Genomic DNA, 12318 nt, shown 5'->3' with positions numbered 1-12318 from the left:
GTTTCCCTGCCAACAGCACAAATTCCCTTAATAATATGGGGCTTGCAACAGATAATTAAAAAGAAAATGAATGACATGTAGGCTGAGAAAACTAAACTTTTTTTAATAAAATTGATTTTTTTTACATACAAACCTATCACTCATATACATCCCCATTTATGGTCTTCCAATGTCCTTAGACAGAACACTTTTATAACTTAAAGAATAGACTGGTAAAAACTGTGCAATACACCAACTGAAGCCTTAGGTACCAATCAGTCACCCGCCTTACTTTTTGTCATTTGGATACGACACTGAGAGAAATCAGCATGGCTTGGAGGCAGGAAACTATTATATGAGTGATGAGTTTGAATGAAAAAAAAAGTATTCTTATAAAAAAAAATTTTCTTTTTATCATAACTCCAACACTCAAGTATGACTGAAAGCTGATGAATGACAAGGATGCTGATCAAGGCTTGCAGACTAAAGGAAAGTACTTGTGGAAATTGGGTTGTGTCAGTAACGATGCTCTGAAAATTCAGGGGGCGTCATTGTAAGCTAGGGCAAGTGAGTCACAAAACAGTCCCAAAAAGCTTGGTATTTTTTTAACTGTTTTTCAATAACTTCTTTCCTAAGTCACTCATTCATTCTTCCAACATTTTTACAACTCTGAATGTGCTGCTAAAAATAGGTGACCTGTGTATGGCCCTGGACAGAGGATGATTACCGCACCCCTTTGTAGCTTTTTTATCAATATGATAAACAATATAAACACCCATTTCTAACTTTATCTAATTCTATAACTTATCGAACAAGAACATAGTAAATGAATTAGAACTTAAAAATACATGGCATGACAAAAAAAATTTTTCACTCTAAGACATAGTTGCCACAATGACACTAAGTCTCAGAGGCTGCTGTGCTTCTAAAACAAAGAAGCAGTTACTGTGCTAAATGTAACAAAGTTTTGAATATCATATGTAAGTACTAAAGTACTTAATACCTTAACAGTTTTCATGATTCAATTTTTCAATACTTTACATGTTTCATGTAGTTTTTTAAAAAGAGATTTCCCATCTAAAAATACTTCTAAACAAACTTGTCCTAATTTCTCAAATATGACAAATATAAAGAGATATAAATGTGAAAAATATTAAACCTAGTCAATAAAATAAATACTACAACTTCATGTAAGAATATCTAAAAGTTAAAAAATCTTAAAGTGAACAATATAAAAATCTTTACAAGTATTACAAACTTAATAGCATACTGTCTTTAAGCAAACAATCTACAGCTTGTTTTAGCCACTTATGACTGAACACTGACTGATATTGATAAAACCATTTAAATCACCTCAGGAGGTAACAAAGCGTCTGCAATTTTTGGTGGATTAGGTTGAATATTGTTGGCTTTCATATATGAAGTGACCTGGTCAGGAATTTCAGCAAGTACCTCTCTGGCTAGTTTTTCTTTAGCTGCATATGGACTTCCTCCAGCAATCAAAAACTGTCTGTAAGGTACAAACTGGACAATGTCCCGAGCAGCATACCGATTGTTACTGCAAAGCCTGACTGTATCACCATCCAGTTCCTCCATATTGGCAAAGTCATCTGACCCAACTCCAACAATGATTATAGACATAGGAAGTGTTGATGCATTCACTATTGCCTAAAATTGGATATAATGACTATTAGTTCAGACGGTTTTCCTGCCCACAGCACATTTTCCCTTAACAATACGTACTTATATGAGTTGACAACAGACAGTACAGTATAACCAAAAAGAAAATGATTGACATGTTTTGTAGGTGGTGTATGCTCAATGATTTTATAAAACAAAATTCACTTTTTCACCCATCTATCACTCATATACAGTGGTACCTTGTTTGTCGACCGTTTATGTCGAACATTCCATTTGTCATGTGAAACTTTCAAGAAAATTTTGTATCATTTGTCGAACAAATGCTTGTACAGTGGAACCTCGACATATGAAAGTTCCTACTTACGAAAAATCCAAGTTACGAAAGCAAAGACGAAGATTTTTTTGCCTCTGTATACTATACGAAAATAATTCAGGTTGCGAAAGGGTAAAGTCTGAGATTTGCCTGGACCACCGAGAACAATTTTAAAACTCGCGCGCCGCCAACTGAGAGGACTCGCCACCATCTTCCCGCTCACCCATTGGTTCTTGATGACAGTAACTGCCATACGATCCTGCTCTCCTATTGGTCAGCACTATGCCTCTATGTAAAGGCGTTCCTTGAACATTTTTTGCGGCAGCGTTATCATAAACACTGGAATTCATTTGTTCACATATACAGTGGTCCCCCCTGTATTCGCGGGGGATGCGTACCAGACCACCTGTGAATATAGTTAGAACGTGCGAATGTTTGGAACCCCTATAAAAATGCTAAAAACAGCCTATTTTGTTAGTTAAAACTCAAGGAAAACCACAAAAAATGTTCATACTCGGTTTTTTTAATAGTTTTATCACAAAAAGTGCATTTTATGATGAAATTGATCAAAAAACCAGGAATTTGAGGATATTTCTCATAGAAAAATACCGCGAATGCACGAATTTTCAGCGAATAATGCGGAGAAATGTTCTAGAGAGAAATCCGCGAATGTGTGAGTCCGCGAATCCGGAGAACTCGAATACAGGGGGCCCACTGTATTTCGTTTGTTAATGTAAATTCGTGTTAGTGATTTCGCATTCATTGTACTGTAAGTTACTTTATCCTCCATAGAGGATGCTTTCTATGGAGAATGAAGATGGAGACAATCAAGAAGTGTTAATGTTTTCTGCCATTTGGTAATGTGTTTCGTAAAGTTAAGTGTTAATGTTTTCTATAATTTTTTAATGTTTCGTGAAGTTAAGTGTTCATGTTTTCTGCCATTTGTCCTCCTCCTCTGTCGCCACTTTCGGAGATCGCCTCACTCGAAAGGTAAGGTTCACATTTTACTACATATGTACATACATGTACATAAAGTATTTCTTGTACCACGTACACTAATACACTTTATTTACAGGTACGTACTACAATAAAGGTTATGTCAGGTATTGAATGGTCCAAATTGTTGTATTTCAATGTTTATTGGTCAATTTAGCTTTAGCATAAAATTTACTGTGGTGTTTTTGTAGGGTTTGGAATGAATTAGGCAATTTACATGTAAAACGTAGTTCAAGATACGAAAAAATCAGGTTACGAAGGCTGCTTTGGAACGGATTAATTTCGTATCCTGAGGCACTACGTGGAACCTCTACATACGAAAGTCCCTACTTACAAAAAATCCAGGTTACGAAAGCAAAGACAAAGATTTTTTTGCTTCTGTGTACGAAAATAATTCAGGTTGCGAGCGAAGGGTAAGTCCGAGAACAATTTTAAAACTTGCGTGCTGCCAACTGAGTAGACTCGCCACCATCCTCCCGCTCTACCATTGGTTCCTGATGCTAGTCACCGCCGTAAGATCCTGCTCTCCTATTGGTCAGCATCTGTCCCATCATCCCTCTAAATAAAGGCGTCCTTCGACCACTTTGTCGCATCAGTGTTATCGTACACACATGGAATTTGTTCGTTCACATATACGTATTTCGTTTGTTAACGTAAATTCGTGTTAGTGATTTCGCTTTCTTCGTAGTAAGTTACTCTATCGTGTTGTGTGTGAACTTAATTAACTTACGTTATTAGCCATGGGTCCCAAGAATGTTGATGAAGTTCACGGAAAGAAGAGGATGCTTTCTATGGAGACAAAGATGGAGATAATTAAAAAGTATGAAGCTGGCATGCGGTTGAGTGTGATCGCTAAGGAATACGGCCAAAATCCGTCGACGATAGGCACCATCCTTAAGCAGAAGGAAGCCAGAAGCCATCAAAGCAGTTACACCTTCCAAGGGCGTGATTATTTAGTCCAACAAGAGGAGCCACGTGCATGATGAGATGGAGAGGCTGCTTCTTGTATGGATTAAAGACAAAGAAATCGCTGGCAATACGATAACCGAGACGGCAATCTGCCACAAGGCCAGCACTATATTCGGAGATCTGATTGCCCAGGCTGAAGACAACAGAGGAGAAGGGACATCGACGGCAACCCCAGACTTCAAGGCTTCTCGGGGGTGGTTTGATAAATTCCGTAAAGGGACTGGCATCCATTCGGTGGTGCGGCATGGGGAGGCTGCCAGCTCGGACACTGTAGCGGCCGAAGCCTTTATCAAGATGTTCAACGAGATGATGATCAAGGAAGGCTACAGTTCTCGGCAAGTCTTCAACTGTGACGAGACGGCTTTTTTGGAAAAAAAATGCCTCGTTGGACGTACATCACGGAGGAAGAGAAGAAGCTACCCGGGCATAAGCCTATGAAAGACAAGCTTAAGCTTGCACTTTGTTCCAACGCCAGTGGGGATTGTAAGGTGAAGCCCCTACTTGTCTATCATTCCAAGACTCCTCGAGCCTTCAAGGCCCACAAAGTGCTAAAGGAGAGGCTTCCGGTGATGTGGAGGGCTAATGTGAAAGCCTGGGTAACGAGACTTTTGTTCATCGAGTGGGTAAATCTGTGTTTTGGCCCGACAGTGAAGAAATTTTTGGAAGATAAGCGCCTCCCTCTGAAATGTCTGTTGTTGTAGGACAATGCCCCTGCTCATCCTCCTGGCCTCCAGGAAGATATCCTAGCGGAGTATTCTTTTATCAAGATTCTTTATCTTCCGCCTAAAACCACCCCTCTCCTCCAGCCCATGGGCCAGCAAGTGATATCAAACTTCAAGAAGCTGTATACGAAACATCTTTTCAAGAGATATTTAGACATCACTGATACCACAAACCTCACCTTGCATGAATTTTGGAAGGAGCATTTCGATATCGTGATATGCATCTGACTCACCGATCAAGCTTGGCAGGAGGTTTGAGGCAAACCTTGAATTCTTCGTGGAGGAAACTCTGGCCTGATGCTGTATCCGCCTGAGACTTCGAGGGATTCAATGTGGGTGAAGCTGATGCAGATTCAGAAACAGTTGACAATCCTGAAACTGTTTCGCAACCAGATCTTGACGAGATCGTTGCACTCGGCAAGTCCATGGGGCTGGTCGTCGACAAGGACGACATCAATGACCTTCTCGAGGAGCACCAAGAGGAGCTAACGACGAATGACCTGAAGGAGTTGGAGGCCATGCAACATAACGTCATTCGAGAAGAGTTCTCTAGCAGCGGCGAGGAGGAGGAGGACCCTATGACAACGGCAGAAATTAAGGATCTTCTAGCCGCTTTTCATAAGGTGCAATCATTTGTAGAAAAGAGACACCCCAAAAAGGCTTACACAGGTCGTATGCTTGCGCAGTTCGATGACGTTTGCCTGAGTCGTTACAAGAACATTTTGAAAAGCAGGCAGAAGCAATCTTCCTTGGATAGTTATTTTTTAAAGAGGCCTTTAGCAGTAAGCAAACAGGAAGGTCCAAGTGATACGAAAAAACAGAAAATTGAAAGTGGTGAAGAAATTATAAAATATAAAAGATATTTAATTTTAAGTTTTTTTTTTAAAGTTAAGTGTTAATGTTTTCTGCCATTTGTTAACGTGTTTCATAAAGTTTAGTGTTAATGTTTTCTACCATTTTTTAATGTGTTTCGTAAAGTTAAGTGAACATGTTTTCTGCCTTTTGTCCTCCTCCTTTGTTGCCACTTTCCGACATTGCCTCACTCAAAAGGTGAGGTTCCACATTTTACTACATGTGTACGTACATGTACATACAGTATTTCTTGCACCCTGTACACTAATACACTTTATTTAAAGGTACAGTTAAGGTTAGGTTAGGTATTGAATAGTCCAAATTGTTGTTTGTTCCGACACGGCATACAAACCTTCGGTCCTTTTACAATAGGAAGGTACTAGCGGCAGCTGGATAGGTCGTAAGCTTTCGAACAAGGGGTTCGGTAGTTAACTGCTTGTCCGACAGGCGCGCGCGACTGGGAGGTAAACAAACCACTTTTGCTTTCGGCCTGCTGGCGTGTAGACATGTATCATCGCTCTCTGCCCGCTTCATTGTCGTTGCTTTCGCATGGTTGTGTTTTTCTTTTTCTATTTATCTAGTGAAACTGAATTGTAAGTACAATCATTTCATATTTATTTCCATTGAATTCAATTGTGAATTAAAGGATCTTGGTTTCTCCACGCCCTCCGATTACCCGAGTGCCGGGACTGAAGGGCGTAAGTGCGGGAATTCATTTTTCCCAGAAATGATCCTCGTATTGTGTATGCTCGGTGCCGAGGGCGGGAGAGCGCTCGCTCCGAGCTTATATTTTGGTTGGAAATGTGTAGATGAAAATCGTAAGTAAGTGCCCTTTTCATTTATATTTTTTTGACCTGTATGCTCGTTGCCGAGCGAATGCGCTCGGCACGAAAACTTATTCTGTTGGAAGTGGAATCGCAAGTACAGTATTCTTTTTCATTTTCATATATTTATTTTGATTGTAGCAATACTCATTTTGGATCAGTTTCCGCTCTTACCCGGAAATTGATCCTTTCCCCTTTTTATTTGAATGAAGTGAAATCGCAAGTGCAGTTCTTTTTCATTTTCATATTTTATTGAGATTGCATTATTTACTTGGATCAATGTTTCCGCTATTTCCCGGGAATTGATCCTTCCCCTTTTTATTTTGTTGAAGTGAAATCGCAAGCGCAGTATTCTTTTTCATTTTCATATATATTTTGATTGCATCAATTCATTATGGATCAAGGTTTCCATTCATAATCGGGAATGGATCCTTTTACCCTTGCGCTCGGTACCGAGGGCGCAAATGCGCTCGATCCGAGCCCTTATTCATTGTGAAGTGAATCGTAATGCAAGATTCTTTTCATTTTATTCCTTTTATTATTGATTGCATCAATATTTATTTGGTTCAAGTTCCGCTCAGTCAGGGAATTGATCCTTATGCCCTTGCATTCGGTGCCGAGGGCACGATTGCTCTCCGGCTCTTATTATTATTGTTGGGTACATGGGTGCTGGTGCGGGGGTGGGGTGGGAACGAGAATCCCCCCCCCCCCCCCACCCCCCCCGCTCAGCTCCCACAGATGGCCCTTCCCCTCCGGGGGGGGGGGGGGGGTGGGGGGAGGTTACTGGGTTCTTCTCCTCGCCCGATCCGTCGAGCGCGGGGGAGGGCGCTCGGTGCCCGGTGTACAATTGTATTCGGGGTCTTCCGCTCGTTCGGTGTGGGGCTCACCCCCGCGCGCGAGGGGACTTCCCCCCCACTAATCAATACTACTGTTATTTCCGCAGGTGCTACTGCCACGAGGGTGGACCTTGGTGAGGTATGGGCGTCCTTCGATTTGCAGGGCGTGCAAGTGTCCAGGGGCTGCGGTTCTATGTCTGGGCCTACTGCGGTCACCCATGGAGTGGTGACCACGACAACGATATCGACTCCAGGTGACGATGTCCCTCCTCACGTGGTAACAGTCTTGCCTACAGCCACTGTGAAGTGCCGTTCGCCGTACCGAGAGGGGGGCGTGCCGCCGCCGCTCGTGGTTGCCGCGCTGCCGCGACCACACTTCCGCTGCCCTAGAGCTCGCCCCTGGACCTGCCGCCGGTACCAGGATGTTGCTGGCTGCTGCTCCACTTCCTGTGTTTCCGGTGCTGCCTGCCGTACTTGCCGATTCTGGGCTGACTGTCCATGCAGTTGCTGTGCTGGCTGTCCCTGCCGTTGCTGCGCTGGCTGTCCCTGCCGTTGCTGCGCTGGCTGTCCCTACCGATGCTGTGCTGGCTGTGCCTGCTGTTCCTGAGATGCCCATACCTGCTGACGTCGTCCCTGTTCGTGGTGGTACTACCCCAGACTTTGGTCTGTCTGTACAGGTGCGTCCGGGCCCTGTGGCTTCGGCTACAGCAGCCCCGGCTCCGCCCTGGATAGCAGATCTTACGTCTGTCCTGAGGAAGCTGACGAAGAAGAGGAGGAAGGTGTCGTCGTCGTCGTCTTCATCTTCTTCATCGTCGTCGGCTGCCGCCTCTTCCCCTTCGACTTCTAAGGCTTCACAGCCGAGGAAGAAGAAGGTTGCCTCCTCCCTCCTAAGAAGTCTCCCTCGGGAGCTTCTCGGGACCCGTCTCACCTCGGTGGGACGGGAGGGTTCCTTCCGCTGGTTCTCCTGCTCCTTCGGGAGGGGCGGGGCCCGTCTCTTCTTCCGCAAGGAAGAAGACTACGGGGACCAAAGGGGTACCGGCTAACACCGTACTTCCTCGCCTGGTGTCAGTGGTTCTGCCACTGCATCAGGGTCCGTCTCGGCCTCTCGTTCGCGGGAGGTACCGAGTGTACGGTCGCCTACCAGCGACCGTGCAGCCAGGAACCAGACCTCTGAGTCCGCTCAGCGTCAGGTTCACGGCACGGAGCGGAAGACTGGTGACAGCCGCTCATGCGACTCTCACCAGACCAGCTCTCACTCTCGCGGCGAACAGCTGGCTACCCGGGGACGTGACGGTCCACGACCGGCCACGGGCTGAGGCTGGGAAGAGGTCCCCCCGTTCGCCGGTGCCAGCCACGGCTGGAACCAGCGACGGGACGGTGCCGTGAGGACAGCACCGGTCTCACCGTGACAGTGGAGCCTGCAGGTCGCCTGACCGTCGCTCTCACGGAGAGCGATCGGGTACAGCAACCAGCACCAGCTCTTCTGACACTCGAGATCGGGGCCGCTGTGCTCAGGCCAGCCGTTCTCCACAGCGAGACGGTTCGACCAGGCCTGCAGCTCGATCGCCGTACCGCGGGTTGACGATCGCCTGCAGCCCTCCAAGCCTGCTGGTTCTGCCAGCGAGCGAGGAGGGAGCGTCAGGTCTGCCTCTCCCGTACCTTCAACCTCCTCGGGTTACACCGGGAGGAGCGAGGTATTGAGGAGTGATCGTGAGGGGTGCGCCCCTCATGATCCCACCACAACGCTCTACGTGCCAGGCACGGTTCTTGGACCTGCCAGGACGTATGCACAAGTGGATGGAGAAGACCGAGAGGGCTGTCGCTGTTCCCCCTTCTTAGGACGAAGGTTCTCGGAATATGCTCTTGTTCGAAGGGCTTAACGGTCCTACTCTGCAAGATGCTGTGACTTCCGAGATCCAGAGGAACTTTGCCGAGGTTATGGTGCTGATTCGTCAGCACAACGACCTCGGGGAAGGATCGCCGCTCCCACCAGCAGAGCCACGTCTCGGCTCGAGTCGTTTTGGGGCCCGAGAGGGAACCCAAATCGACGGTGGGTCTGCCGCGATCGGAGCTTGCCGACTGTTTTGAACCAGGTAGTCTCTCGTCTCCGGACAAGAAGGCTCTCTCAGTTATGCGGTCGAACAAGCTACTTCCACCTCCTCTACATGCGACAGAGGCGTTTTTACGTGTCTTCGGACACCGTATTTGAATACTGTCCTTCGTCCTCCTGAGAGGTTTCGACCTCGACGAGGACTGGAATGAGTCGGAGGACGGTATCGGCTCTCTCCTGTCAGGTGTCGATCATCCCCACCCAGACGACGTTCACAGTGGGCGGCAGACCCTTCCTCAGTATGATTCGTAACCCTCCTCGGGAAACGTTTTCTCCTGACGATACGTTTTCCCAGACTCCTGAGCGGCCATCGCCGTAAGGCGATGGCTGCTCCTTTTCTTCTCCAACTGCTTGTTCCACTGGGAAGGCGAGCCAGTATCCAATTCCTCTCCCATTCCCTCTCTCCTTACGGCTACGAGGGAAAGGGGAGGGATCCTACAGAGATTTCTCTGTAAGATCCCACGTTAGGGGCTGCGCTACCGGGGGGGACCTTCGGGTCCTACCTGACGTAAGCCCCGGTTCCGGTTGAGGAGGGATCCTGCCCCTTTCTCGATTTCTACGGGAATCGAGAGGACCACCAGCCGATATCGTTTTGACGAATTCGGATGGGGGTTTTCGCCAGAGTGCTTAGAATTCTACAGAATTTCTAGGGTTTTTTACGATCTCCAAACACTCAGGCGAGACCACGGTCCAAAGTGAGCGAGAATCCCCGATAATTGTTACACGATAATCGGGAACTCGCTTATGCTCGAATTCCTGTAATTTCTAGCATTTGGAAGGAGACTGCTGCTGAAAGAAGATATCTCACAGTAGGCGATTAACCTGGAATAGAGAAGAACGGACGGGAACTTCCAGTTTGGCTTGAACTATCGTCTTCGGTATTCTGTTCACCATTGAAGCTTTCCTTTGGGAAAGACTTCTCCTTCACTCTCTTGACTAGAGAACGAAGGCGGTCGATCTCCAATCCTTATTCTCATTCCTCGAGGGGAAAGAATTTAGGATGGAGGTCGTGGTACAGAAACCTACAAATATACTACGTATATTACCCTCGCGACATGATTCTTTTAACAGTTGAATTGTCCGGGGGGTAGGCGCATACTGTAGTTAACTCTACGGTTTGTGATCGAGACGAATTGTATCTTAATTGAACTGCAACTCGGGGTTGCCTGCAACCTCCCAGCAGTTATCAGTTTCGATTTTAGATACTTGGTATTGTCACGACAACACCAAATCAGCTTTTGTATTTACCGAAATCCGTTTCGTTTAAATATAATTGCTCGAGCGTATTCTTTATGCTCGATGGTTCTAGCCGAATGCATTCCTTATTGGAAGAGATTAACTGCAATCATGATTTTTGAGCTCACCGAGAGCTACTGCGTATTGAACTGCCTGATAGCAGCTCAGTATCAGCTAGGTCTCGGAGATGCACGGTCGGTTACGTCTCTCTCCCCTGGTTTGATTGACTACCGAACCGTATCTCTACCCAACAATCATGGACTTAGGTCTCTGATTAACGGGGATTCTCGCAATAATGAAGGACCATCTACTGCTGTGACGCTCGATTTCATCGCCTTCGACATTGCGAGAATTTTCAACAGAGATATCTCTTGGACTCTTTCATCTTTCTGTTTACCGCACGGTAACAGAAGTCTGTACTAGTCTCCCGCTGCATCGCACCGCGATAATGCGAATGATTTTTGCAGACATCTGAGTTTGTCTTCAAAATATCTCGTATTCGTAGGTGTGCAATTATTCATTGCTCGCCCCGAATTAACAGATGTGTCAGAAGACATCGCCTACTCTCCGACCTGACAGCTCTACTTCCAAAATGTTCAGCCCACCCCATGAAGAAGCAGTTCTTCAGGCAGTATTTCCCTGTCTCTTCATTACTGAAAAGCGCTCCGCTTTTTATTGCAACTACGATCCTCACCGGACAGCAATGAATAGCGGTTAGCGTTCTCAGTCTTTGTAGCACAGGTTCAGAATCTTGAGATCCTTCTCTCGGTTCAGCTGTGAAGACGTAGGTTGCATTTTCTGTACACCTTCGTCTTCAACGACACATAGTGTTGTTTCTCCTTAGCTGAGAATCAACTATACTATGAGATATCTTGCCATCAGGGACCTCGGTCTCTAGAAGGCAATTGACTTTCGCCTGTTGGGCATATGCCTTAAGAGAATCATCACCTCGCCTTCTGGCATCGGTGACGAACAAATTATTTGTTTAGTCTCTTGGCATAACCCTTTTAAGGCGAAGGTCACGTGACTTGCTCGGGTGCTTGGACAACTTGCCTCCTACTGAAACGCAGTCAGTCGGCAGCTGTCAGAGCGCCCAAAGTCAGTTTATGAACTTCGCTGTGGACTTAGTTCGGTTGTTCCATAACAGTCTTTTCTTCGTCCTAACGGCTTGTCCACAGTACCCATACCATCGACACCCACCATTGAGTGTCGATGTCCTATCCACTACCGAGAAGAAGAACTTCACTGCATGGGGATAGGAGAATGTGAGGCACTTCGCTGCAGACGGATAGACCAGTATGGGTACAGGACATCACCGAAGTCGAGAAGAGGGATAGGTCATACGACCATTCCCTTCTTTTCCTCTGAGGTAATTGCATGACTTTTCCTGCGAAGTCAAGCATCCAGGGGGGGGATGGGATTCGTGACGCTCGATTTCGTACCGACTTCGTAGCGAAGACTCAGAACCCTTCGGTTCCTGACGATCGGTTAGAGTCCTTCACAATCCCCTCCCTAATGGACTTCACCGCCTTCGATGCGAAGGAGATGCTGCTTTTGTCCTGTGAAAGCGCGACCGCGCTTTCTGAAGAAACTCGACATCCCAGGCTGAGTGTTGAAGACTCTTCGTCAGCACCAAGATGACCTAGAAGTACACTCCCTCGAGTTACACAAGAACTTCTCCGTGGCGCAGGTACTGAAGGCAGGGGTCGGTACAACCAGACCACTGGCACCTCCTTCTACCTTTTGGATATTGCCCACAGGTCCTTGGATCGTTTTCCTTGGGACCCGTGGTGGCTGGCTCACACGTTGTGTAGCTAACCCAGACCCTAGCAGGCTGAAC

At 46.3% G+C, this 12318-nt stretch overlaps 1 protein-coding gene across 9 annotated transcripts in view; it reads right to left on the bottom strand.

Moving 5' to 3' along the window:
• The window catches only part of LOC135200446 (copine-8-like), a 138432-nt gene that overhangs the window by 9441 nt on the left and 116673 nt on the right, over positions 1-12318 (bottom strand). For 7 of the 9 annotated variants that reach the window (XM_064229086.1, XM_064229085.1, XM_064229084.1 and 4 more), the window contains exon 7: positions 1333-1647. The exons of 1 other annotated variant lie outside the window; for it this stretch is intronic. In XM_064229086.1, the coding sequence (XP_064085156.1) occupies positions 1333-1647 (315 nt within the window). The remainder of the gene's footprint in view (positions 1-1332; positions 1648-12318) is intronic. One more of the 9 variants, XM_064229090.1, reaches the window with a different exon arrangement.

Source organism: Macrobrachium nipponense, chromosome 26 (assembly GCF_015104395.2).
Source record: "Macrobrachium nipponense isolate FS-2020 chromosome 26, ASM1510439v2, whole genome shotgun sequence".
Taxonomy (NCBI): Eukaryota; Metazoa; Arthropoda; class Malacostraca; order Decapoda; family Palaemonidae; genus Macrobrachium; species Macrobrachium nipponense.
Note: the sequence above shows the minus strand (reverse complement) of the source record. Positions and strands in the feature narration are given on the sequence as shown.